Source organism: Cucurbita pepo, chromosome LG10, assembly GCF_002806865.2.
Source record: "Cucurbita pepo subsp. pepo cultivar mu-cu-16 chromosome LG10, ASM280686v2, whole genome shotgun sequence".
NCBI lineage: Eukaryota > Viridiplantae > Streptophyta > Magnoliopsida > Cucurbitales > Cucurbitaceae > Cucurbita > Cucurbita pepo.
In genome coordinates, this window is record NC_036647.1 from 3052649 (window position 1) to 3079142 (window position 26494).

Genomic DNA, 26494 nt, shown 5'->3' on the forward strand with positions numbered 1-26494 from the left:
GTGATTGAATCGCGATAGAGCCTTCGGTAAATACAGGGGGCCTTCAACAATGTTGTCAGCGAAGTTAAGAATTAATTTTTGCAATCTACAAAAGGAAACCCCATAATTAAGCTGCAGCTTCTTGCACTAAAGAAATCGAAAATACAACAAACTGTGATTTGGAGCGAGGGGGGACTTCTTCGATGATTTCATCGAAGTAACAAATGATGTTAAATCTACCCATATAAACCTTTCCCAAAAAAAAAAAATGTGAAGAAAGGGAAAAAAGATTGACCATGTATGCGATGGTTGAATGGCGTATGATACTAGCAACGTAAAGTAATGAGAGAGAAAGAGAAATGGAAATGCAAAGAAAGGCCATAAAAATGGATTCGGAGCTGGAGAAGAACTGGATTGATGGAGACCGTTGGTTTGATTTGGAAATGGACCGCAAACGAAATTGAAATCTGTTTCATTGCGTATGAGAAGGAAATTTTCGTTCTCTAAAACCTTTGCTCTGCATTCATGGTGAAGATTTTAGGCTATAATCTTTTGACATTTGTCTCCAGTTATATCCTTCAATAATAAGATCCATGAATGGTTTGTGATCGTTGGAAACAGTACTACTTGACAACCACCCAGATCATCTTGTGTTGGCTGGCCGATTACCATTTTGGTACAGAATCTAAATCATTGATCAGTTCGGTATACTAAATTTAGAAAGAGATCATCAAATGATGCAGCATGCCGTCAACCTTAATGAAGTTGAATTATTTTGTAGGGCATGCCATGGACCAGTCTTCAGTAAAACCAACCACTCAACAATTGCAACAATTTTTAACATCGCTACTTCGGATTCTATCATTCTGAGTATTATTTATGCATACCTTCGGTCAAGTGGCACCTGGTTCAATCACATTACATTCTCGTCGTGCATTCAAGAAAAATTCATTACACACGTTAAACTGTCTACGAACAAATTGAATCAAGAATTTTTCTTCCAAGAGAAAAATAAAATCAAATATCTTGACGCAATCGCTAGGATTATTGAAATTGAATGTGATTGAATCGCGATAGAGCCTTCGGTAAATACAGGGGGCCTTCAACAATGTTGTCAGCGAAGTTAAGAATTAATTTTTGCAATCTACAAAAGGAAACCCCATAATTAAGCTGCAGCTTCTTGCACTAAAGAAATCGAAAATACAACAAACTGTGATTTGGAGCGAGGGGGGACTTCTTCGATGATTTCATCGAAGTAACAAATGATGTTAAATCTACCCATATAAACCTTTCCCAAAAAAAAAAAAACACTAACTGCTGCCTCTAGATTTTTTAAGCCTTTTTATTCTCGCACGCCTCTCCCGTTCTTCTTCTTCCTGGATCAGACGAAGTTGCTCTTCATCCTCCTTCCTTGCTATTTTTGCACTGTATGACAAGTAAATATGTAAATATAGAATGAAGGAGAAAACCCTCGATTGTAAGAGAATAAATTACATCTTTACCTTCTTTTCTCCTCCATCATTATATCGTCAAAATTGGCCTCCATATCACTATCGTCATCATCTTGAGAAAATTTTGCAGGATTATATCTGCAGAGAAGTCAGAAATAGTGTTGGAATGAGACGATATCAGAATATTCAAAATGAAAATTGTGCATCCTTATAAACAATTATTGTATCTGAAAGAGTCAAGAAACTATCGCATTTACAAAACTATTCAACAATTAGTCTGGTGTCATGGGGCCTTCTCTCCTCTGAAACTGACTACAATATGAATGAGATCAGTGAAATATACTAACCGAAACATTTTTCTGATTAGACTAATAGCTTCATCACCCTCATCATCAGAGTATCGTCTTGCAGGCCTTTTCTTAGGTCGCTGATCATTCACGGTCGGACGTGATAAAGCTTGTCTTTGAGGTGGTGGCTTGCTTATCTGTTAGTTTCATCACACAGATGGTTAAGAGTTGTACATCCAGCACAAGCAAAGGAAATTTTTTCTACACAAATTGAAAGTGAGTTTAGCATGAGGATATAACCTGAGGTCTTGATGATGCTGGCCGGTTTGGTGCTACTTTGGCCTTAGCTGGTAATCGCATTTCATTCCTCTTATCTTCAAGCTTCTTTGACGGCAATGGCTTGTGCACGCCAGGTACAGAATTCTTCATACCTGGTAGAGAAGGTTTCTTCTGCACGTGAGAAGATGAAGCTTTTGGAGCCACCATTGGCCGTCCAGGACCACTCCCATTGTTGCTATTACCCTGTGGCCGGCCAATACCATTCCCATGGTTGCCATAACCCTGTGGCCGGCCAGGACCATTCCTGTTGTTGCTATAACCCTGTGGCCGGCCAGAACCATTCCCGTTGTTGCTATTACCCATTGGCCGGCCAGGACCATTCCCGTTGTTGCTATTACCCACTGGCCGGCCAGGACCATTCCCATGGTTGCTATTACCCACTGGCCGGCCAGGACCATTCCCATGGTTGCTATTACCCACTGGCCGGCCAGGACCATTCCCATGGTTGCTATTACCCAATTGTTTCTTAGCCTTCATCATAGACAAATTGGGTTTACAAGAAGATGCAGACTGGTTATTGGGATGCATTTGCCCATTCATAGGAACAGACTTCTGATCTTTATGCCCGACGTGAATATTCTGACGAGGATTACTCAGAGGCTGCTTACTTTTCATGGGAATATGAGCTGAACGTGCCTCTAAAACAGGAACAAAGAAACAATAATAAGTTAGTTTACTCATTCCATGTAGATCTTTAATTTTTTAAAAGAAGTTTCTAACTCAAACCTGACAACTACAATTGACACGATCCAACAGCAACATACCAGTACTTGGGGCAAAAACACTTGTTGAAGGCTCTTTTGTAGAAGCAGGAACATGTGCATCCTCAGAAAATAGAAAGGAGTAGTCTCTGGTATCCTTTAGTTTTTGAACTTTTGTTTGCTTCTGCATAATAATTCATTACATCCATCAAATCTGACAATGTGGAAGAGAGAGAGAGTATAATTAACAAAGAAATGCCAGCTAGAAGTACCTCGTTTATGATTCTCGGTGGAGCCTTAGGTTTGGAAGCTGCACTGTTGGATCCATGACTCTTCTTATTCTGCCAACACATGCATAATCATCAGGTTTAATATTCTTCGAAGGCCATTAATAAATGCTCTCAAAAGATAAAATTGGACATTCATGAAATTGTGCAAATTCCCTTTTCTCGCGTTTGGTTCTGCCAATTGGTTTGAGTACTTCAGTCTACGTGAAACAGCAAGTAGAATAACACCAAATATACAAATTCTCAAATAATTTTCACCCAGCCATCTTAGCAATAACAGAAAATTGAATCAAGTTCTTTGGAAAAATAATTTAGTCATGTAACCATGTGGGTATACAACGAAATTAAGATGCAAAACAATACATAATTTGCATATTCAAGGTAGCCAAGCAATAAAAGAATAAAAAACGGTCAGTTGACAAACAATTTTTAATTTTTATGTTTATAAAAAATTGTTTTGCCAAAACAATACAGCCTTCCTTCTCCTATCAGTCATTTATACATAAAATGACATAAATACACAAAACTAGAAACAATATGGAGGTTATGATACTTACACCATGATCGTGGTCAGAAACCCTAGATGCCAAGTGCTGGTTCTCTAATAATGACTTGCTTTCTTGAATTACTCTTTGAGAAATGACAGGTTGAGAAGGTCCAAAGAATGACCCAAAACTGCAGCAATTAACATAAAAGTTTCAAGCATTAACACTCGATTGGGGCATTATAAGGCCTATAGTTGGAATATTCGTATTGGGTGTATAGTTGGAAGTAATATTCATATTGGTTTCATAACGAAGAAGAACAATCTCCTTAATCAGAAATAAAAGGAGAAAAGACAGCACTAGAAAACCTTGCAATGGATGTTTTCAAAGACTTCCCAATAATCTAAGATCCAAAAATTAATATTCTTCGATTTATATCATTAAATAAACATGATATACCCACATTTCATGGATGCACCTCCGTCCAAATGTAAATTATAACATCTGCTTAATTCTCTATGGCCCTTAAAGTACTATGACAAACATTTTTACTCTAAAATACTTGAACACTGTAAGCTACCAAAGGGAAAACATAGGAAATTAAATCTACGAATATGTTATGGCCAAAACCCATCATGAAGAGCTTCAGGCTGAAACTTACTTGTCATAAGGAAGCTTCTTCTTGTCGTTAGACTTCAAGTGAGAACCACCATCTTTTTTTGCCTGCTTTCTAATTCTTTCTTTCAGTCGTTGCCTTAGTTCAAGATATTTTATTTCTTCCTTGGTAGGCTTAGGGTCCCTCACCTCTTCATATTCCTCCTCCTCTTCTTCTTCATACATTTGATCATCGTCTTCATATTCATCATACTCATCATAGTCTTCCATCGAATGTTCCATCTATGCTACACAACAAGATTAAAGATATAAACTTGCAGAATGTTTATTTTTTTAACATCTTTCAAGATGGCATCCCATGTGTCTAGACCAAGCATGAGTGATTAATAAGATTCACATTCGAAAATGCAAAATACAATAAAACAAAATGAATTCATAAGAATGGCAAAATCACAACCAGAGTAATGACATGATATTTTGTAGAAATAAAATACAGCTTCTTCTGCAGCGAAAATTCTCCACACATCGACGTAGGGTAGTTCAGGATTCCATTAATTTAAATACTTCAAATTCAAAAAGAGGTTATTTTGCACTTCAAGAATCAAGATCATCTCATCGATAATTACCCTACTTTCGGATCAAAATTTCCTGGTTGCACCTTGAAATATGAGTTTCTCACTCCGACACTGAAAAAAATAGACTTGGCAAGTTTTATCAAACCAAAAAAAAAAAAAGCAAAAACTGACATGAAATCTCCAATCTACTAAAATCCAAATGATCGAACTTGATTGCGCGAGAAACGGTTTCGAGACACCAACGAGATCGATCGTACAAGAGCCGAAACCAAAAATAGATTCAAATCAATCAAACCCTAACCAAAACCTAATGATAAAGAAGACAAGAGTCGAAATCGAAATGGCAGATCTCTGAATCCCAATCAACAAACCTCGAAGCCATCAAACGTAACAGAAAAACATCGCAAAAAAATAAAAATTAAAAAAAGAGAGAAAAACTTGAAATTCAACGAATCGCACAATCAAAATGAGATCGAGATCGGAAAAAAAAAATACCTGAAAACGATGAAAATCGCCTGGAATCGGATGGAACCCTTGAAAAACTTGAGCAAAAGAAAGGGAAAGGCGGGCGGGAGAAGGAGAAGGCGCGAGATCTGTAGATAGAATGCAATGGCGAACGGAAAGAAGGAGGTTTCGCGGGGATGAGATAGATATAAAAGGGAGCGGCAGGAGAAGGGGCGAGAAGCAAAGGGCGCACTACTAACGTGCGCAGGGGTCGTCGTGACCTATTCATATTGTGAATTGGGGGAATCGACTATGCGGAGGCCTCGTTAGTTGGTTTAGTAAAATGAGTTTTGAAAGACCATTGTTATGTTAAACCCAAAAATATTCCCTCTTAACTTTTCTTAATTAGAACTAACAATTCATCGTCCTCCGCGTAATTTTAGATTTTACACGCTTTTAACCATTTTTTATCCCAACCCCTCTAAATTACCAATCTGCCCTTCACCCTTCATGCTTCATGTTATTGGGCCCTTAGTTGCCCCAAACGTATTCGTCTTTCCACCTCTCGCTCGGCCCATTTACAATAACTTCTTTCTTCCGCCCTACTACTTCAAATTTTACCAGAATTATAAAAATTTTAAATTCTTTTAAATTAATTTTGAGTCTTTAATGGTAATATTTAAACTAAACAGATGTGGTAGATTTTTTTTTAATTGTCAAAAGATTATGCTGTAATATTCAAATCTGAATTTTAGAAATTATGTTGATATAACGTCATATATGTGTATGTATGTGCGTGTTTGCTTATAAAACATATTGATTTTTTTTTACAAAATTTTAATAAAGGTATTTTAAAATAAAAACTTTGAAAATAACTATTTTTTTTAGAGAATAATAAACGAGATAAAAAATTACTAAAAAAATTCAATTTTACAAAAATTTGTGAGGATGGAAAACGAAATAGGTGATATAGATGGAGATGGAGAATGCTTCTCCATTATGTGCCGTCCCATAAACATCTCTATGACTATTGACGAAATTCATTATTCTTCTCCATTATAAAAGGTTGAATTAAAGAATTCAACCCATTTCTAGGAGAATGATTGAGGAAGAAGATAGGATTTAAAGACAAAAGTGCTTTGATTAAAGAACAATCATATTATGATTTTCGTAAAGAACAATTATTGTCACAACTCCACGTCATCTTGTCACTTATTTTATCTTCATGTATATGAATTGAGCTTCTTACCAACAAACCTAATGTTTGCATCTTTTATTAAGCAGCTAGAGAATCAAATCTTAAACAATTAAAAAACAATAATAATAACTGTACTTCTTCCATTACGTTAATTAATTACCTCTATTATTTGATTTAAGAGGGAGATTAATTACCTCTATTCTTTATTCTTTGAAATTTATATTGGTTAATTATTAGATGTTCATGTTAAAAATATATATTTGACCTAATTAAAATTTTTGAGGGAAAGTTTTATAAGAAATGTGTTTTGGGAACCAACATTCTTATTGGCACACGGCCGGTGTCTGAATATAATTGGTAATAATTCAAGCCTATCACATCTTTGAATTTTTCCTTTCGAGTTTTTCACAAAATTTTTAAAATACATAAATTAGAAATAGATTTTCACACCCTTATAAGAAATGTTTATNTGTAAACCCCTTTTTGTTGGGTTAAAAAATGGGACCAGCAGCAAGGATTTGCTCAGCCAGAGTATTGTCTTCACCAATCTTGTAGTTGGTAAATGTCTCGAAATTGTTCTTGAAAAGAGTAGCCAGTTTCAGCAGCGTTTCATTGTACGCATCTTTGTTCGACCACTGCAAAAAAAAAAAATAATAATAATAATAATGGAAGAAAGTTTTTAATTACTAGATAGTATAGATTATAATATCACTTTTCTTACCGTGCTTATTGGGTCCAAAATCTCGGAGGGAACTCCTTCAATGGCGGTGGGGATTTCGAGGCCAAACACTTTAGTTTTACGGTAATTCGCTTTGAGAAGCTCGCCGGAATGAATGGCGTCGATGATTTTTCTAGTGTAAGAAAGCTTAATACGGCTACCGGAGCCATATCGGCCGCCAGACCAGCCGGTGTTGACTAGCCAGCCGGTGGCACCGTGCTTCTGCATCTTTTGGGCGAGCATGGCAGCGTACTTTGTGGGATGTAACATAATGAAAGCCGCACCAAAGCAAGCCGAGAATGTCGCTTGTGGCTCTTTTATACCGTCTTCGGTTCCAGCCACCTACAATTTCAATTTCGAATCAGCCTTCGTCCAACAAAGTAATTACTTACAATTTAAAAAGTTTATTTTTTATTTTTACCAATGCAGTATATCCACTGATGAAATGGTACATGGTTTGAGCCAAATTGAGCTTGCTCACTGGTGGAAGCACCCCAAATGCGTCACAAGCCAATAATATAACGTTCTTTGGGTGTGGCCCCACGCATGGTATCTTAGCGTTCGGTATGTACTCGATTGGGTACGCCGCTCGAGTATTCTCTGTGTCATTAAAAACAAAAATATATATATATATATATATATATATATCAATTATGATAATTGATTCCTATTTTAATTAATTAATACCTGTAACTGAATTGTCCGAATAGTCCACTTCTCTGGTGTGCTCATCAAACACGACATTTTCTAACACTATCAAACCAAACGAACCATTTCAATAAAAGAGACTTACTCTCACACAAAATTCCCGAGAAGGAGAGTTGTTATTGCTATTACCAGTTCCAAATTTGATGGCGTTCCAAATATCAGGCTCTTTCTCTCGAGAAAGGTCAATGCACTTAGCATAGCAACCTCCTTCGATATTTGAGACACCATTGTCGCCCCAACAATGCTCATCATCTCCAATCAAATAACGGTTGTGATCGGTGGATAAAGTAGTCTTTCCGGTACCTAAAAGAAAAGGAATAATTTTAAGAGACAACATAATATTAAATTTGTCAAAAAAAAAAGATGTTGGTGTGAACCTGATAATCCAAAGAAGAGGGCGACGTCGCCATCTTTTCCCATGTTGCAGCCAGAATGCAAGGAGAGAATCTGTCGTTTGGGCATGAGATAGTGCATAAGACTGAACAGCCCCTTCTTCATCTCACCCGCGTATTGGGTTCCAAGGATCACCATTTCCCTCCTAGCCAGATTCATATCTATGCTGGTTGAAGATGTCATGTAATGAGTGAAACGGTTGCAGGGGAACTGTCCGGCATTGTATATTGTGAAATCCGGCGTCCCAAAATTCTCCAACTCTTCCTCCGTTGGCCGGATGCACCTACCAAAACAAAACCCATCAATTTAATTTAACCGCCGTTTTAAAAGGCTCAAGTATTTTTGTGTTACTTACATGTTATGCATGAACAACGAGTGGTAAGCCCTGGCAGAGACAATTCGGACTTTGAGTTTGTTCTGGGGATCCCAATTCAAGAATTGGTCGTTGACGAAGACCTTGTCGAGAGAGTTCAAGTAATCCACGGCTCTTTCTCTGTTGACCGTGAAAGTGTGCTCATCCATTTCAATGTTTGGAGATCCCCTGCAGTCCAAAACAAAAAGGCAGAGATTATTAATAATGATCGAATGAGGTAAACACCAAACTGTGGAAGACGGCGTGGTTTGAAGAAGGATGATGCTTACTTTCCCCACCAGAGCTCTTTCTCGGTATTCGCATCCTTAACAATTCGCTTGTCTCTTGGAGACCGTCCGGTCTTGGCTCCAGAAAGCGTGGCCAATGCTCCTGTGGATGTAAAAAACGAGCCCCTCTCGTGCCTTATGGCCTGCTCGTACAACTCTGCAAAACGACGCCGTATACATTCAGCTAAAAATGATAAAATATATTTAGATTAAATAATGGAATTTTATGTTTTCTTTGGACCTGCAGGGGAGAGATTGTATAGGACGTGTGTGAATTTCAATGAGCTGTCGCTGATGTTGATGGTGGGTGCGAATTGGTGGTGCGCCACGTGTGCAATCTTCGAAGTTGGAGTTTTTCGAGCCGGGTCTCCTTTCACCACTTTTGGCCCAGTTTCTCTCGTCAACGATGCTAACGATGCACTGAATCACAATTTCCACCCAAACAAATCTTATATTTAAAACAAAACGAAGCCGTATTTCGGTGGTTTCTTTTTGGTTGCATGTGTTGTACCTGATTGATTGGAGCTGCTGCCTCTGGCGATCTTCTTCTGAAAGAACAGAGAAGGCCGAGGGAGAGGAGCCGGTGGGAGTAGTGGGCGTGGATCGCTTCTTCTGCAGGCTATGAAGTTCATCGATGGTTTGGGCCTTGATAGGCGACGAGCTGCCGTCGTGGCAGATTCCATTTCCATGCTTCGGCGACGTCAGAACTTGCGTGGAAGATCCGTTGGCAACTCCGTTCCCGTTCTTCATCTTGGAATCGGCCATCGGAATGGAATAGTTGTTTAGACAGAGGGAATATGAATAAGAGAAATGTACAGGCACAGAAGTTTAGGTGAAAGCTTGGATCATCCAAAGTGTGGAGATACAGAGCGGATGAGAGTGCGAAATGGGAGTTGTGGGGGATCCCATTTTAAAGGCTTCAGGAGCACAGCTTTAGCAGTTAATTAACCAGGGTCTAACTTGACCATGGTTAAAAGTCTTCTCCAAATTTCCAAGTATATGTGAGAAGTACACGGGTAACCTAGAGTTAGATTTTGTGATGTTCATTCCCCTTGTCTCCGGATCATTGTCATATCTCTCTTTTCTTTTTCCCAAATAAGGTCAACCCACCAATTTATTAGGAAACAACCATAATTAATTTGGTTCGGTTCCATTTTAGAAAGAAAAAACGGACCCGACCATTCTGTAAATAAAACTCAAAAAACCTAATTGAACAGATGGATTGATTGATTGGTTTGGTCCGATTTAGATTAACCAAATAAAGTTGATATGGGTTCAATTAGTGCCACAAAAANAAAAAAAAAAAAAAAAAAAAAAAAAAAAAAAAAAAAAAAAAAAAAAAAAAAAAAAACCAATAATAATTAGAATTAAGGACATGGTTAGAGAAGCTTTTGCGGAAATTTAGTTCGAGCAGTGTGCCCAAAATTTCCGACCACTTCTTGTCGAATTGCTAACATCAACCTCTAAACACTTTCGTGTGGCTGTCCATCTTTTGAGTCAACGACTATTGTTCTTTTAAATCCTGAAATGTAAATAGCTATTGTTTTTCACCTCCATAAGTTCAACAAAATTTACTAACGTAAACAAGATATTTATAATAATGAGTTTAAATTTATTTATTTACAAATAGGGATGGCAACAACAACCAGGCGGTGTGGTCTATATTCGTTATTGGCAGGCAGGGTGACGTGGGAACCAGCCGCTTATTCCGATGAAGATATGGACAGGCGCCACGTCACAAATGCTTGGCTCGCCGTCGGTTCCCACCAACCCAATACGATACGGTGAGTTGTTGGCGACGCCGTTTATGAAAATGAAGCCCCTCCTATTTAATAATAATTTAATTATTCCGCGTGTTTTATTTAATTTTATTTTCTAATGCCAATAACAGAAAAAGATTTGTTCAATCCGTAAATATAGACTTTGAATTTACGATTTTGACCCTAAACTTTCAAGAATTATGACCCGACCTTCTTCAACATCTTACCAAGGCTTTGTGGTTTTGGATGGTGGGTCAACAACACTATTCTCTTATGTTAAGAATGAGATAGAAAATATAATTGGGAAGGTGTATATTATCATTGATATTGATATCCTTTAAATAGGATACAAGCCGGTACAAATGAGGAAAATATAAAATAATTAAATACTAGAATAAAATAAAATATACTATAAATCTAACCATAGATGGAAGAATATTAAGATATAATATCTAGGATATATTCCATAAATAATATATCTCAACACTCCCCCTCAAGTTGGAGAGTGTATGTTAATCACGTCCAACTTGTCTTTAACTTGTCTTTACGGTAGGTCAATAACACCCAAGTTGTCTTTCACTCTTGTCTTCTCAGTAATGAAAATATCCGTAAAAAAAAAAGACCGCCTTTGATTGGTTTGCATTTTTAGACTTTCAAGAAATTATTGAATTTTCAAGAAAGATGCAAGACTCAGAAATAGACCGCAATGATTGACTCGAGGATTGGTAACTTGTCCCATTTAATTTGATTTGGAACAAGTGAATATCCTCCCTGATCACTTCTCGGTCCATGCATAAATGCTTTAGAAATAGACTGCAATGATTGACTCGAGGATTGATAACTTGTCCATTTAATTTGATTTGGAACAAGTGAATATCCTCCCTGATCACTTGTTGGTCCATGCATAAATGCTTTAGTGGATAATGACACCAAGATCGGTGCTTTGGATCACTTGAGAGGCTGTGAAAGAAAATACGAACATCTTGAATATGTCACCTTAGAGCTTGGTGAGAAATTTGAAGATGCTTATAACGTATTCTTGATATTGGATGATTGACGATGGTAAAGACTTCACTGATTGGTTAGGGTTTGGCTTTAGGTAATACTCCCCTTGGACTCAGAGTCCAAGGGGGTATTAGGAATACCACGATCGATGCTTTGATATTAGGAATATCAAGATCGGTGCTCTGATACCATGTTAAGAATGAGATAGAAAATATAATTGGGAAGGTGTATATTATCATTGATATTGATATCCTTTAAATAGGATACAAGCCGGTACAAATGAGGAAAATATAAAATAATTAAATACTAGAATAAAATAAAATATACTATAAATCTAACCATAGATGGAAGAATATTAAGATATAATATCTAGGATATATTCCATAAATAATATATCTCAACATCTTATTCTCTCTCTCTCTCTCCTCTCTCCCCTCTTCCCGTTCCCCTTCATAACCAGCTCCGACGCCGGCGCCGGCACCAACGCTGGTGGTCCATGACTTGGCCAGTATTATTATCCTGGACAATATTACAAATCAGATTAATACACTTTTTTAATATCAAATTAAAATTAGAAAAACAATAAATTAAATTAATGTATTAGATAATTCTGCGTCTTTAAATTTTGTATAATTGTCTTTAGAAATAAATTTGTGGAGAACAATATTATTTGAATGAATGAATGAATAAACATCCATATTTTAATAATTTTCATATAAAGCTCTGTATACGGAAATGGAAAGGGAAAAATCCCCCCGTTCGGCTCCCTACTTCCCGGCAAGGTTTCTTCTCTTCTCTTCCCTCCTCTTCTTCTTGCTGAGATCTATGCATACACTTCATTCTCCTTTCACCATATTCAGATCTGATTTTCATATGTTCCTGCATTTCTGTTCAATCCATTTTCATCTTTTTCTCCGGATAAGTTTCTTTTCCTATCTCAATCGGTTTACTCCCGATTTTTTTTTTTTCAGATTCGCATCTCCGTCGTGCCTTGCTTCCAATCCATCAATTTCTTATCTTCGATTTTTATAATTTTTCTCTTTGTCAAGATTTTGAAGTGATAACAGATGTTGGGAACTTCTCTCGTTGTGCTAATTATAGTTTTTTGTTTACTCTCGATTCCGACCACTTCTCGGTTTACTCTCGATTTTGAAGTGATACCATTGGCTCTATTACATCTGTTGTCTTAAGAAAATGATTGTCTCAATTTCTTTCTAAATGTGCATTTGCCTTTTAGTTATTTGAAAATTAGAGTTCTTTTTTCCTACACAAGAGAGGATCTTTGTAGTAATGCATATTCTGCAGAAGTGTTTGAATGAGACACTCTTAAGAACCATAATAAGTAATGATATTTAGAGTTGCTTTTCATGACTAGGGACCTGTAGATTTGGATCGTTTTTTTAATTTTGGTTTCAATTACCAACATACAATTACCGTTTGGTTTATATTCTAGGAGCACATTGGTCCCAGAAGGTATTTGAATTAGATGCCTCAAGTATTTGGTAAAGAATTCTTGTGATCACTATTTTATAACACCAAGGCAACATGTGTGTAAACGTGCTTTTGAACCTAGCTGTAGATGCGGTGCCTCATATTGTGAGCCCACAATTATTGCTTTAGTACCACATTTGTTATTAAACTAGGGTTAAATCAGATCAAGGAAAGGAAAACAAAATACTGTTAGTTCATCTTCTTCATTTGAGCTTCTTACTCGATGCTCTTCCTCTGCATTAGATGTGGAGAAAATTGGAGATGAGATCCAAGAGGAAGATTTAGTGGGCAATAAGTTGAATGGTGTGGAAAATTTGAGTGGGACAGTGATGATAAGTTTTAATTTTTAGATGTTCAGATGTGATTTTGTAGCTATAATTCTAAGGAAGTGGCAAAGCGAAAGACTCATAATATTTGAGCTCTGTCAGCGCTTTATATTTAGATTTGATCTTCACGACTAGTGACCTGTGTCTCTGGGTTCATTACTTACTTTTGTTCAATTAGTACTTACATTTCGCTGAATTTTTATATCTTGGGAACTCATCGATCTATTAAAGTGGCAACTTGAGCCAAAACCAACTGTTTAGGCATCCTCAAAGGTAGTTCGTTGGAAACTCCACTCTCATGTCTGAATTTTAATACTAGGGTGAATATAAACAAATGGAGGAACTGAAGCTATGAAAACATTTTGGTCTATTACTATCTACGGGATTTTCTCCCGCTATTATCTTTTAGGATTTCTGCTATAAAGTAGGTAAATGAGTTTACTTTAAGAGTACTCGGACATTTTCTTTCCTTAGTAGAACTTTGTAATAAATTAATGGTATACTTTTCATCTTTCTTTTACCTCCTGCCTCTTTCCTCTCCATTAGTATTTCTTTGCATTTTTGTCTTTGGGTTTCTTGGCACCTTGATATCCCTCCATTCCATTTTTTTGGTAACAATTATCTGCTTGTTATTGGACAAACTTGTTTGATAATCCGAGTTTCTTTGCAGGTATTAGACTAAGTAATGGAGTTGAATAGCATTAAAGATGCATTTGATCGTGTGACGAAGAAGCAGAAATTATCTTCTTCCAAAAGTCAAGAAGTAGTTGATCAAATCCATCTGGAGATGGAGCAGGTGCTACACAAAATACAGTTTGCTGATAATCCTGAATGTCCAATTGATTTGAATTCAGTTTTTGCTGAACTCAAAACTAAATTAAAAGATATTGCGCCACTCGCTCAGCTTGAAAGCACACAAAAGGAGTTGAATGCTGCCCGAACCAAGTATCCTAAGCTTGTGGAGAAATCTTTCAATCCAGATATATCAAAAGCTTATAGAAACGTTGACTTTGATAGGCATACTGTTGACCATATTATTGCTCGTCATTTCTATCGCCAGGGTATGTTTGAACTTGGTGACTGCTTTATTAGTGAGGCTGGCCAGTCAGAATCTTCTGCCTCATTGAGGTCTCCATTTCAGGAAATGTATCAGATCCTTGAAGCAATGAAGTACGGGAATCTAGAGCCAGCTATGAATTGGGCTCTGAGTAACTCAAATAAACTTAAGGAATGTGGGTCGGATATTCTGCTAAAACTTCATACCATGCAGTTCTTGGGGATTCTACAGAAGGGCGATAGACATGACGCTTTGAAGTATGCTAGGACGTACCTGGCTCCTCTTGCATCCAACCACATGGCTGAACTTCAGAAGCTTATGGCTTGCCTATTGTGGACAGGAAGGCTTGATTGCTCCCCATACTCCCAATCACAATTAATGTCAGTAGCCAATTGGGATAAAATTGCTGAAGAGCTTATAAGACAGTACTGCAATTTTCTTGGTCAGTCCTACGAGAGCCCATTGGGCGTAGTGGTTGCAGCAGGGGTACAGGGTTTGCCTCTCCTCCTGAAGTTTATGAATGTCATGGCGGGGAAAAAACATGAATGGCAATCTACGAAGCAGTTGCCTGTGCCGGTCGAGTTGGATAGAGAATTTCAGTTCCATTCCATCTTTGTTTGTCCAGTATCGAAGGAACAGTCAACCGAAGAAAATCCACCAATGTTGATGCTGTGTGGCCACGTCCTCTGCAAGCAGTCTATCATCAAGATGTCTAAAAACAGCACAAAATCGTTTAAGTGCCCATATTGTCCAACAGACATTGATTCTACGCGGTGTAGGCCATTGTACTTTTGACGCTTACACAAAAGGGTCGGTTAATGTTGCATGAAACTTCCTCTCTTCAACTGAACCGATATTTGCTGGATGTGGTTGTATGGTGTAACAAAGGGTGTTAAATGTGGGGGGAAATGATGGTCAGTTGTGTACTGCTTGATGCTGTATTTTTTTGTAAATACATATTTTTCCTACGTGTTGGGAATGTAGAGCAAGTTACTCGACAGACATCTCTCAAGGCTTGGTAGATTTACAGCAAGGGAGTGTCCGTTGGTTGCTTTAAATAAATATAGTTTCTTCTTTTTTTTTTTTTTTTTCCAACAAAAGTATAACTGAGATCATGGAAATGTGAGCCCCAATATTAAATTACTTAGATTTTGTCAGTTGAAGCAGAAATCTACCAGCTCATGGGTGCTTAGGTTTTTGTGGCCTTCTTTCAGGTACTGATTTGGCGATGGGCCTAATTTCATCGCCATTAGGCCTTGACGATGGAGATGGGGAATTTAATGTTAGGCCAATACAGATCCATGCCTCCTGTCACCCAACTATACCAATCAGTGACAAGCTACATCAGAACACGTCCGAGAAGAATACTGAAGGTTAGTTCACAATAACTTTCAAAAGTAGTACTCTTAAGTGAATTATTATCATTATTATTTTATCAGAATTCAGAACTTTGGAAGAAAGCACTAATTAAATGTTTCTTCTTGTAATTTATTTTGTTTTCAATTATCCCAAGTCTTCCTCACCAACTTCTAAGTTCTAACTATCACCGTTACTGTTTTTAAAGTTACGTCAAACTCATTCTTACCCGTGCATATTGAAAAGTTCATACATTTCTTTAAGAGCTATATCCAATGATTTTACTTACTTCCCTTACTATTTGTATATTCTGCACAAAATGATTCGTGTGTCATACTGTTGAGAACGCAAGAATATTTGAAAGAAAGGATAAAGACTTACCCCTTGATTACCAACTTTTGCACCTCCTCCTCAAGTCTTTTGTCGCTCATTATGGAGACCTTGCTGCCCACACAGACATAGGGTTTATGATGATGATGCACCACCTTCACCATTTTTTATTGAATAAATAGAATGGGCAGTAAGCACTAGGGGGGCTGCTGATACCCACATACACTACTTTATTATTAGAATATAGTCATAGACATGATTCATGCTCCTTCAACCAATACACTATCAAAACTAAAGTAAAGCTAAATAATACGGAGCTTAAACCACTCATCATAATTGGTTCCAAAAGTCTGCGCAAATTAAGGAGGTCATTAGCTCTTCAAAAGGCGCGCAGTAAAGAAACCCTCTAAAAATGAAAGCTTAGAAAAGCCTCCACTCTCATCCCAAACCTTTTCTTACCTTCTGGCCTTTTTTAGCCCTTGAAGGGACATTGAAAAGGCACTTCTTTCTCGCATTGACGTGTTTGAGTTTTGTGGTGGCTGATCCCTTCTTCCCTGAATTGTGATTTGTTTAGACATGGAAATGGGAGCTTTTGAGGGTGGAGTGAAAATATCTCTACCATTTAGGCATTTCCAATTCTATAATAGTACGAGGAATGTATCAACTATTGTCACTGACATATATTCATACCCTCAATATTTGAAATGTAGGTGTTGGAAGTCATAGATAGACCCAGTGTCACAGGATTGTTAGTTGTATTCGAAGATCAAAATCCAAATCTTGAGCTTCGCGATTTGATTTGGGTAGGTGGTGGTAGCTGCATCTTCCAGGGAATCTCTACTTACTACCAGAAGGGAAATTTTTGTGGGGTTATTATAACTATAAGATCAAAACTTTCCTCTGGACCTACTGATTCACTAAAACTTTGACCTTTTGCTTTTGGAGAAAAAGAAACAACGATACACCAGCACTTTCACCATCTACCTTCTCTTTTTTTCTGTCTATTGATGATGTTTGAGGTTATCCAGAGTGTTCCCTTTTCCACTATCTTTTTCTTTTATTTGACCTTTGACAGACTAAAGAAATGGTAGTGCGCCGAATGTGGTTGTGAGGGCGGCGGAGATATTCATATCCAAATATCTAACAATTCATACCCCTCCTTTCGACAACAATATCATATCAGCCACAACACCCAAATGCATACTCTAATTAAATGCCTTCCTTCATTATGACTAAATACACTTTTCATTAAATATAAACCCCCTTCAAATAGAAGCCACCCACATGACTTACCTCCATCCTGTCCCAAATTCTTAAATCCTCCGAAAAGAAATACCGTACTGTTTAATTTATTTATTTAAATCATTCTAAAAGCAGAGCAAAAGGGTAGTTCTCCCAATTTCTAGCAAACAAAAATCACTTGGAAGATTAAAGAACAGCTCATACATACAAACAAACAAACGTACAAAAATAATAACAGAGCTATATATATTATATCTTCAAATTTGTACAAAATTCAGAGAGAGAAAAAGAAGAAAAAACAAAGAGAGATGGGGCTGTGCCTGGCTGCCTAAGTTTCGATACTTCAATTTCAAAAATAATGCAATTTCTGGTAAGTGATTCCATCCAGACAAAACCAGTCCCTTCCTCTTCCAATCTCTTTCTTTGTTGGGCCACCAAACTGTTCCTTTCCTCTGCCAACGCCCAAAAATAAAAACGAAAAAACAAAAAACAAAATAGAAAAGGAAAAGGAAAAGGAAAAGGAAAAGGGCCTAGCCGTCTTCTTCCTCTTTGTCCATATTCTAGGCTCGGGCCCATTCCATCAGTCCAATCATAACTTTTTTTTCTTTTTTATTATTTCTTTTTTCAAGAATGATTTATTAATTTTTTTTATAATATATATTTATTAAATTTGAATTAAAATCTGGCATCTTCGAAGCCGTGCAAATCGCTGACTCTATTCATCGACTTCCTCATAATTGCCACTTTAGCCAGTCTTTCCGCGGCTCGCCAAGCCGATGTCGGCGTTACCTGCTCAAGCTTTTCGTCTACTCGCCTTACCTCTCGTTCTGCCGTTATGTTGTTCTGTCTTTGGCTTTGTCTCTGCTGCTGTTTCCGTCGGCTCAGCGCAGCTGACTCGTCATCCAAGCCTCTTATGTACTCGCTAGCCGATGAGGATCCGGATTGTTTCAGCAGCAGGGCTCGAGCCGATGATACCAAGTGTTGAGCTGCCGAGAAATCATTGTGTTCCATCAACCGCTGCGACTCGGCTACAGCTCGGATTGTGACGTGAAGGTTCCTCAGCCGTTCGATGTTCGAACCGGACGATCGGACGGCCCGCGGCCTGGGAACTGGCAATGCATGTTGTTTAGAACAAATAAGCCCATGCGATGGCGATGACATGTCCCTGAAAGTGGATCGTACGGACAATATCGGGTGGGTCCCGATCGACGAAACTGGCACTTTCAATTCCAATAGCATTTCTCGGATTTCTTCACAAGAGAGATCGCCGATCCGGATCGAACCGGGTTCGAGAGCTATCGGGCGAGCGGAAAGTGAATAGACCGCAGTGATCTCAGCCGGGCTTGAACCAGATACGAACCCGAGTTGGAGTCTGAGATCCTGAACTACCACGCTCAACAAGCCGCTAACACATTTGGCCAGCGCGTCTTCCGGCGGCGCAGGGCCATCGCCGAAGGAGACGACGTGAACGGGAATCTCCAGGTGGGGGAAGCGCGTGGAGCACACAACTGGAGACGATCGCTTGCAGTTGCTGGAGTAAGAAGCTCCAACGCGGTCATCGTGACCGTCGGAAATGAGGATGATACTAGCGGCGGAATTTCTCTCCCGCCGATCTTCGAGAACCTTAGCTGCCTTCTTTATTGCGTCGTTAATGCACGCTCCTTGACCAACTTCGCAGAGCAAATCGACGATTCTACGCGCCGATCGGCGGCCATTGGAGGTCATTCTCCGCAGAGACAACAATCGCTTGGAACTGGCGGAGAACGCCACAATCGAGAGGCGGTCTGTGCAACAGAGCGAAGAAATGACTAATCGCATAGTGCGTTTCACCATCTGGAGTTTGGCGCTGTTCGCGCTCGCACTCACATCCAAGACCGTTACCAAATCGATTGGAGGACGAAGGTTCCGATTCATCGGCGATGAAGACGTCCTAGCAGATCGAGCCGGAGCCTTGACCTTCAATACCACCGCATGAGTCTCGTAGTTGCGACCGGCTGCGACCACCGCAGCCTCAGGCAATAGACTTACTTCAACATTTTTCACAATGTTGGGTAATTTGGGAGAGGCTAATGGTGCAGATGTAGCAAAGAAACCTTGAAACTCGACTGCGCCATCCTGTTCATCATCGTCTTCGTTTTCGTCGGATTCCGGTATGGGATTGAAACGAGCACCGGAAGTTGGGGACATCAAAGGCTCGTCATCGTTATAAACTTTGAGCGTCTTCGATTTGAGTTCGATGGATTCTACACCTCTCGTCTTATCCGTCTGGATTGGTTGGTGAAGAGAAGTTTGAGCATCGAGCAACGGAGCTTCGTTCCAGACGGAGCTACAAACAGGACAGGCCACAATCCGAAGCTTCTTGATGTGGGCAGAGATGCAAGGAAAGTGAAAGGAGTGGGAGCATTCTGATGTGAAAATAGCGGTTCCTTGTCCTCTTCTAACGCTTTGTAAGCAGATTCCACACTTACTCTGCAAAGTGAAAGGAGGGAAGTGGAGTTAAAATGATGGGTAATTAAAAAAAAAACAAAGAAAAGAAAAGAATTGGTTACCTTAGAGATTCGTAAGCCGGTTTTGAGGAGGGAGAAAGTGGAAGGGGATTTGGGAGAAGAAGGATTGGAGAAATGGGAGAACAATCTGGAGGCAGTGGTTTTGTTTTGGGTCATCAGCTTTGGGCTATTGGGAGTGGATGAAGAAGGTGTGGTAGGAACAGTGGCAACCGAGGTTCGACATCGGAGACCAAGGCCAGGGTTGTCGGGGCGAGGCGTTGATGGGTTAGAGAAAAAGCCAAATTTAGAGCTGATACGAGGGCTTTGGGCTTCATTGGCAATCCGCTTGGAGTCTGTATCATGTTTAGGAATGGATGCGCAAAACGCTCTTCTCCACCCCGTCATTGTCTTCTGAATCTGAATATGAATCTGAATGTTGTCAACAAAAGCAAAAGCAAAAGGTGAGGAAAATGGATAACATGGAACAAATGGGGAGAGGATATGAAGGAAGGAAGGAAGGAGGAGATGATGGGAAGCCCAAAAGATTTGATAAAGGAATGCAATGAAAAGGCCACACTGTTGCTTCCAAATGGAAACTCTGTCTCTGTCTGCGTGTGTGTGTGTGTGTGTGAAGAGATAAAAGAGAAAAAAAAGAAAAAAAAAAAAAAAAAAGAAAAGCTTTCCCTTCTCGGGAATAATAATGAATCAGAATAGCAGATAGGGATGGGGGTGGGAATGGGGTAAGAATTCTGGGGTTAACTTGGCTGGTGAGGGCGACTGCCAACTGGAGGTTGCCGCCTAATATGACATGTCAACGCGGTCAGTTCCTTCTTCTGACCCTAATTTACCTCCCAACAAAATGACACGTGTCCGTTTCATGTTTTCCATTTTTAATTTGGGCCATTATCATTATATTATTTAAATCCATTATAAAAAAAANAAAAAAAAAAAAAAAAAAAAAAAAAAAAAAAAGACGATATAGGGCGAGGGGCTTTGAGTCTGCCACTGAACCGCTCTGCACCTCACCCCCAAACTGCACACTGGGATCCTTCTGATCCTGTCCGTTTGAACGCACAGAGACACACCATAATTTAATTCTACAATTTCATTAATTTAATAATAATGTTTCTTTTTTAGAGTGAAGGGGGGGTCTTTATCTTCACTTCACTTCACTCATGGGACCAAATTCACATGCTTTCCAAACTCCAATGCTCAATAATTATAAAATTACAATGAGAGATATGTGTTCTTTTTTTTTCTTTCAAATTTGACCTCTTGTTATTAAACCCAAAACCCGCAGTTTTTTATTTATTTAATTTAAAATAAGTTGATAGAGATCTACAATCTTTATCAAAGAAAATATCTCGATTTTCAAGCCACTTTCAGATATATTATTTTATAATAACACACACACAATTACAATAATAATTAAAAAAAAAAAAAGATATTTCTGGAGGCTTCAGTTATGGGGTACAGCAAACGGGTGATGCATTAAATGTGACAGGGATTGTTTTTAAAAACCCACCATTATTAGTAGACCTAGAATTTCAAAATTAAATTAAAATTACTATCCTATAATTTATTCATGGTGAATTATAGGAATTTAATTGATTAATTAAGAGTTTATAAAAATGCATAAAAATTAATGAGTAAAGAGAAAGAAAGAGAGGGATTTGATTAAAATTTGTGTGGGTAACATGGAGTACTTATTGCTGTCGCATTATTGGCAGCAAAACCCCTCTAATAGCTTACTTTTTTCTTTTTTATTTAATTTTTGGGGGCGATAATTGGTAGATTGTGGAGATGAAATCACAGCCGTGGATCTTAATGTGTTACGGAGTTCAATAAAATAAATACCCAGGACCCACTAGGAACGGGACGGAAGGTAAAAAAGTAAATAAAGGCAATTAGTGGTAAATAATTAGGGTTTTGTGTGAATATTGGGAAACGGGGTTTGATGGGTAAGCCTCGTGTGTGGATCCTCACCTCCCGGTTTGATTATGTTTTCCAAACACGCCACCGGCTACCGGCTGCGAAGATGAATGACGTGGCATGTGAAAATTGTAATTCCAAGCTCTCCCTCTAATCATTCAACTTTTTAATCCATGCATTCATCACATAATTTATGTACGGGTGGCAGTGGGGTAATATTCATCCTGAATTATTTGTTTTTCTTTTTTAAACAAATTATATTATTGTAATAAATCTAAATAGTTCAAACTAAATATATTTTTTGAATGAAAATAGAACCTTGTAAATGACAACCAATTTTGTTTCTTTCCCAATATATGATTTTTTATATAATAAAAAATGAGATCTAAATTTTTAGATAACGTTATAATATTGAATATAAATAAATACTCAAAAGAATTGTGCTATCATATCATTGCGACGAGAAAGAAAAACGGTCCCCACCCCACGGGTTATTTCATTTTTGTCTCAAAAACATATTTATTTTATTTTATTATAAATATGGGGAATAGAAATATTGAAAAAATGTTTTAAAAAAAATAATAGGAGTCGTCCCCGTTCATTCATGTACCAATGATTTTTTCAACAAATAAGTTATCAAGCAAACTTACTCCTCTCCTCTCGAGCATATCTCTTGTTCAACAACAAATCATCGATATATCTGTACCGTGGGGCGAGGAGGAGTACAATTATTTGGAGTGAATGTGGAATGGGGCAGCACATGATTGATGGGAATTTGTCATATTACATCTGAAAACTTTGTACTTTAATTTAATTTAAAAAAAATTAAAATGTAATGTTGGTAGAGTTGAGTAAACTTGAAAATTAAGAAATGAATATAAAATAGAAAAGATAGATGTAAACAAAATGGGAAGAATGGTGCATAAAGAATGATATGAACTTAAATTTATTAATGAATAAAATCAAATTAAATAAGTAGAGAAAAAAGAAAACAATGATTTGATGTGTTTCCTAATAAATACGATTTGCATCCACCGAGGTGTAAAGGGTGGAGCAGTGGGATGCAAATTCATTCTCCTAATTATTAATCATCTCAACACTAATTACACTTAATTATATATTAATCCAATTGGATTTGATTTCCCATTCTTTCCACTTTTTTTTTTTCTTTTAATAATTAAAATTATTTTATAAAAAAGAAAAGAAAAAAAAAAAAAGCATATGATTCCAAGGCATATGGCAAACCAGAATTTAAGTGGATTTTGATTATTAAATCCATGTGAGCCTTTTTTTAGTTCAAAAATTCAGGTATGTTCATTGTTCCTAAGCCCATATCTTGACCAAATCTGAGAGCACTCTCTAATTCACTGCCTCCGCCTCCCAACACAAATTCCTCCCCCTTTGCCTTATGCTGTCTGTATGCCTTCAATTTTTGGAGCACTTCTAAGTTTGGTTTGAAGCTGCAATCTATATTTGGATTATGTAAGATGAAATCTTGAAAACTGGAAAGAAAACATCTATGTAATAAAACTGCATTTACTGAGGACCAGAATGTATTGATGATTACAAGGATGTGGGTTTGTCTGTGTGTGCCATACAAACAAAAACCACAAAAAATGGCCGAAGAAATATATAATGGCCGAAGAAATATATAATGGCCGAAGAAATATATAATGGCCGAAGAAATATATAATGGCCGAAGAAATAGCTGGGCCAACCCCTAAATTGCCCATTGCCAAGGTGTAGTAGCCTGAAGCCCGAAGAAGCTGAGAACATCGTATTTCTGGATGGGCCTGGGCCGCGGTCCATTGCTTTCCCACATCTCGAGGAAACAAGCAGGTCGTTCTCTCCCGCTCATGCTGCGACCGTCGCATGCCTGTTCCATTCATGCCACCATCGCGGTCAGCTCCCATTCAGTGCCGCCACCGCCTCTTTTTCATCAATTTTTAGAGCAATTTCCGTCATTTTCTTTTGTACTTCTATGGCCTGAAAAATCTCTGTATATTTATAATCGGAGACTAAAATGATCAGCAACGACAACGATGTGGCATTTGTAAAAATTGGAGTTCAAATTAAGAAACCATCATGGTTGCTTGAATTTAGTTGGTTCAAATCTTAAAAAATGACAAAAGTGAGGAAAGATCACGAGTTCATAACTTTTTATCCGCAGATGAGATATTTTTGAATGAAATGAAAAGCAAAGGTGGGAGATGATGGGAAACGAATGATCTTACAGTGGGTAGTGTGCGGAAAAGTTTTAAAAGAGAAAGGGGGAGTGGGTGAAGTTGGTGGCAGCGATTGGGAGGCAGGCAACCGAGAGTGGCGGCCGTTGTTCCCTTGGGCTTCCCCCACCTGGGCGTGGCCCATTTGCCTTTTCTTCGCTATCTCCCCCACCCACTTTCCACTCTATCATATCTACACAACTTGGCGCTTCCTAATCCCTGAATCGAGATGTGAGGCGTCAGGGGATTCAGTAGACTCCCAAGCACTTCAACTTTAAACAAGGGTAACCCAAATGGACGGCAGTCACGCCACTTCCTTGGCATCCCAATTCCACACGCCATATCTCACTCTCTTTAGCTGTCTTTTCCTCGGTTAACGCATTTAACTCTATTCTACCACTCTCCGTCAATTATGCTTACAGTTGATCACATTCAATCTGGACACACCCAAAAAACAAAAAACGAATCAGAAGACAAAGCAGACTTCTTTTTTCTTTTGTTTTCTTTATTGGTGAGTGCAAAGAGCGGCAGAGACGCACCCAACACGCAGCTGGGCTCCATATCATTTCCTTTTCCGTACTCACCTGTACCTTTCCATTGTACACACTACTTTTCTTCTTCCTCTGTTTTCCATTATAAATCCCCCAAATGCGCCTCCTCTTTTCTCATTCCATTCTTTCCTCTCTTCCTTCCTTCCTTCCTTCCTTCCTTCCTTCCTTCCTTCCCCATTTACCCATTCCTCATTCATTCTCCCAACACATGACACATTCCACATGGAGAGCCCCGATTTCTCACCGCCTCACGCCGACGCATCCAGACCCTCCTTAGCCTTTCCTCTCGGCACTGCTCTCCTCCTTCTCGTTATCTTCACCTTGAGCGGAATCTTCTCCTGCTGCTATCACTGGGACAAACTCAGATCCCTCCGCCGCTCCGCTTCCCAATTTAACCCTACTTCTCCCTCCAAATTTACCCCTACTTCTCTCGTAAGTTCGCACCTCTTTCTTCTCTTCCCTTTCTTTTTTCCAGTTTTGATTCCACAAACCATCAATTAATCTTTTCTTCTGGAGCAGGATTTGGAGAAGAATCAGAGAGACAGCCTATCTGTGATGATGCCCGGGGATTCCATTCCCAAGTTCATTGCGATGCCGTGCCCCAGGGAGCCGCCACGCCCGGAGATGGTCGAGGTAAAAGTGGAGAAACCGCCGAAGCCGCCGCGAATTGCCGTTCCTTTCTATTAGCCCATTAAGATTCATCCTTGATTGATGTTTGTACATTGTAAAAGCAAATGAATTCTTTCCAATTTCATCTGTTATCTTCCCTTGCTAAACGCAATTTCAATTTCTATAATTTACAACCAATTCTTTTCTTCAATATTTTCTAATCCTTTCAAACTAATCGCCAAATAGAATTAAAATTGTTTTATTCTATAAGATTAGATATATTTGAAAGAAGTAATAAAGTTTATGGTGTAAGATTGATGATGCGATGAGATAAGATTATGATTTTGATTTAAGATCATGGAAGTGGAGAATAAGCGGAGAGGAAAGTGCAAAATGATGACCAACACTCACCCACCTTCCTTCTACTTCCTTTTTCACTCTTTACCGCTATGCTTCACTTTTATACTAAAATTCATTCTTTAATTCATAAACACTCATATAATTCTTAATCATATTTAATTTAACCTCTAAAATCAATTCCCAACCACTATGAAACAATAAAGGTCTTATATCATAACATTTTGTCTCTTATTATTATTACTCCTTAACCTCCCAACATATAATTACACTTAACTATATAATGACTCCTTAATTCAAATTAATATCGTATACTTTAAACATTTCATTATTGAGTATTGAAATTCATTTTATTGGTTGGATTAGAAAAATATTTTATTTAATTTTAGACGTAACTCAAATTATCCTCATTAAATCATTACCTTAGAGACTGCCTTTTTGTTGATCTTTTGCTTTATGATAATAATGATAATGTGCTGAGATTTTAAAATTAATAAAATCAGTTCTCTATATTTTTTAAATGATTCTTTTTTTTTCTTTCGGCATTAAATATTATTTTGATAACCCTTCCATGTGCTTTCTGTTATTTATTCTAATAATTGTGTGGTTAGAGATCAAATAATCAGATGATTTTAAAATTATATAATATGTACAATTTCAAAAATATTAGGTTACAATATTTTTACAAACCCAACCATAAATCGATCCAAACATTATACTTGTAGGGAGCAAAATTGAGTTTTTCCAATTCATTTGAACAACTTTTAATTATTAAATATTTTCATTAAAAAAAATAATAAAAATGGTTAAATTGTACTTTAAGGTCACGTTGAAAAAAGAAAAAAAAGGAAAAAAAAGATAATATATTAAATGGGAGTAAAGGGAGAGGGAAATAGGGAAATTCAATAAAAATANAAAGATAATATATTAAATGGGAGTAAAGGGAGAGGG

At 38.0% G+C, this 26494-nt stretch overlaps 5 protein-coding genes across 9 annotated transcripts; 2 read left to right on the forward strand and 3 right to left on the reverse strand.

The window, feature by feature from the left end:
• Positions 1-1005: 1005 nt before the first annotated feature.
• LOC111804274 (protein SPT2 homolog) lies at positions 1006-5489 on the reverse strand. 3 transcript variants are annotated; one of them, XM_023689019.1, is made up of 10 exons: positions 5215-5489; positions 4191-4426; positions 3602-3719; positions 3030-3098; positions 2821-2941; positions 2491-2694; positions 2018-2451; positions 1778-1914; positions 1482-1568; positions 1006-1404 (listed from the first exon to the last, which is right to left on the reverse strand). In XM_023689019.1, exons 2-10 carry the CDS (start codon positions 4424-4426, stop codon positions 1290-1292), a joined length of 1521 nt encoding a protein of 506 aa, XP_023544787.1. In that variant the 5' UTR covers positions 5215-5489; the 3' UTR covers positions 1006-1289. The 3 variants fall into 3 exon arrangements, with proteins under 3 accessions (XP_023544787.1, XP_023544784.1, XP_023544785.1); XM_023689016.1 differs by having other exon boundaries at positions 2018-2694; positions 5215-5488; XM_023689017.1 differs by having other exon boundaries at positions 2018-2694; positions 4191-4431; positions 5215-5488.
• Positions 5490-6845: 1356 nt separating this feature from the next.
• On the reverse strand, positions 6846-9662 carry LOC111804276 (phosphoenolpyruvate carboxykinase (ATP)-like). The gene is made up of 10 exons (XM_023689023.1): positions 9331-9662; positions 9061-9239; positions 8823-8976; positions 8536-8721; positions 8165-8463; positions 7917-8090; positions 7767-7832; positions 7501-7679; positions 7083-7421; positions 6846-6996 (listed from the first exon to the last, which is right to left on the reverse strand). The coding sequence occupies exons 1-10, from the start codon at positions 9582-9584 to the stop codon at positions 6853-6855; spliced, it is 1974 nt and encodes a 657-aa protein (XP_023544791.1). The 5' UTR covers positions 9585-9662; the 3' UTR covers positions 6846-6852.
• A 2615-nt stretch (positions 9663-12277) lies between these two features.
• On the forward strand, positions 12278-16268 carry LOC111803068 (protein RMD5 homolog). 3 transcript variants are annotated; one of them, XR_002816342.1, is made up of 3 exons: positions 12278-12366; positions 12556-15372; positions 15673-16268. XR_002816342.1 is itself a non-coding variant. In XM_023687329.1 (3 exons), exon 3 carries the CDS (start codon positions 14087-14089, stop codon positions 15251-15253), a length of 1167 nt encoding a protein of 388 aa, XP_023543097.1. In that variant the 5' UTR covers positions 12278-12366; positions 12556-12672; positions 14072-14086; the 3' UTR covers positions 15254-15539. The 3 variants fall into 3 exon arrangements, 2 of the variants coding, with proteins under 2 accessions (XP_023543097.1, XP_023543096.1); XM_023687329.1 differs by lacking the exon at positions 15673-16268 and having other exon boundaries at positions 12556-12672; positions 14072-15539; XM_023687328.1 differs by lacking the exon at positions 15673-16268 and having other exon boundaries at positions 14072-15539.
• Positions 16269-17808: 1540 nt separating this feature from the next.
• LOC111803149 lies at positions 17809-20490 on the reverse strand. Its single transcript, XM_023687436.1, has 2 exons — positions 19936-20490; positions 17809-19855 (listed from the first exon to the last, which is right to left on the reverse strand). The coding sequence occupies exons 1-2, from the start codon at positions 20275-20277 to the stop codon at positions 18062-18064; spliced, it is 2136 nt and encodes a 711-aa protein (XP_023543204.1). The 5' UTR covers positions 20278-20490; the 3' UTR covers positions 17809-18061.
• A 4216-nt stretch (positions 20491-24706) lies between these two features.
• Positions 24707-25397, forward strand: LOC111803285 (uncharacterized protein At5g65660-like). The gene is made up of 2 exons (XM_023687615.1): positions 24707-25009; positions 25097-25397. Exons 1-2 carry the CDS (start codon positions 24800-24802, stop codon positions 25262-25264), a joined length of 378 nt encoding a protein of 125 aa, XP_023543383.1. The 5' UTR covers positions 24707-24799; the 3' UTR covers positions 25265-25397.
• The last annotated feature ends 1097 nt before the right edge of the window (positions 25398-26494 follow it).

What these genes read in the sequence shown, in the direction of transcription:
- LOC111803149 (XM_023687436.1), bottom strand. Translation starts at nt 20,277, where the DNA reads ATGACGGGGTGGAGAAGAGCGTTTTGCGCATCCATTCCTAAACATGAT. An exon ending in CCGGCTTACGAATCTCTAAG is followed by an intron (nt 19,856 to 19,935) that starts GTAACCAATTCT and finishes TTCACTTTGCAG; the next exon opens with AGTAAGTGTGGAATCTGCTT.
- LOC111804276 (XM_023689023.1), bottom strand. Translation starts at nt 9,584, where the DNA reads ATGGCCGATTCCAAGATGAAGAACGGGAACGGAGTTGCCAACGGATCT. An exon ending in ATACAATCTCTCCCCTGCAG is followed by an intron (nt 8,977 to 9,060) that starts GTCCAAAGAAAA and finishes GTCGTTTTGCAG; the next exon opens with AGTTGTACGAGCAGGCCATA. An exon ending in TTCGGACAATTCAGTTACAG is followed by an intron (nt 7,680 to 7,766) that starts GTATTAATTAAT and finishes TTAATGACACAG; the next exon opens with AGAATACTCGAGCGGCGTAC.
- LOC111804274 (XM_023689016.1), bottom strand. Translation starts at nt 4,426, where the DNA reads ATGGAACATTCGATGGAAGACTATGATGAGTATGATGAATATGAAGAC. An exon ending in AAGAAGCTTCCTTATGACAA is followed by an intron (nt 3,720 to 4,190) that starts GTAAGTTTCAGC and finishes TAATTGCTGCAG; the next exon opens with TTTTGGGTCATTCTTTGGAC. An exon ending in TGTTTTTGCCCCAAGTACTG is followed by an intron (nt 2,695 to 2,820) that starts GTATGTTGCTGT and finishes TTCCTGTTTTAG; the next exon opens with AGGCACGTTCAGCTCATATT.
- LOC111803068 (XM_023687329.1), top strand. Translation starts at nt 14,087, where the DNA reads ATGGAGTTGAATAGCATTAAAGATGCATTTGATCGTGTGACGAAGAAG.
- LOC111803285 (XM_023687615.1), top strand. Translation starts at nt 24,800, where the DNA reads ATGGAGAGCCCCGATTTCTCACCGCCTCACGCCGACGCATCCAGACCC. An exon ending in AATTTACCCCTACTTCTCTC is followed by an intron (nt 25,010 to 25,096) that starts GTAAGTTCGCAC and finishes CTTCTGGAGCAG; the next exon opens with GATTTGGAGAAGAATCAGAG.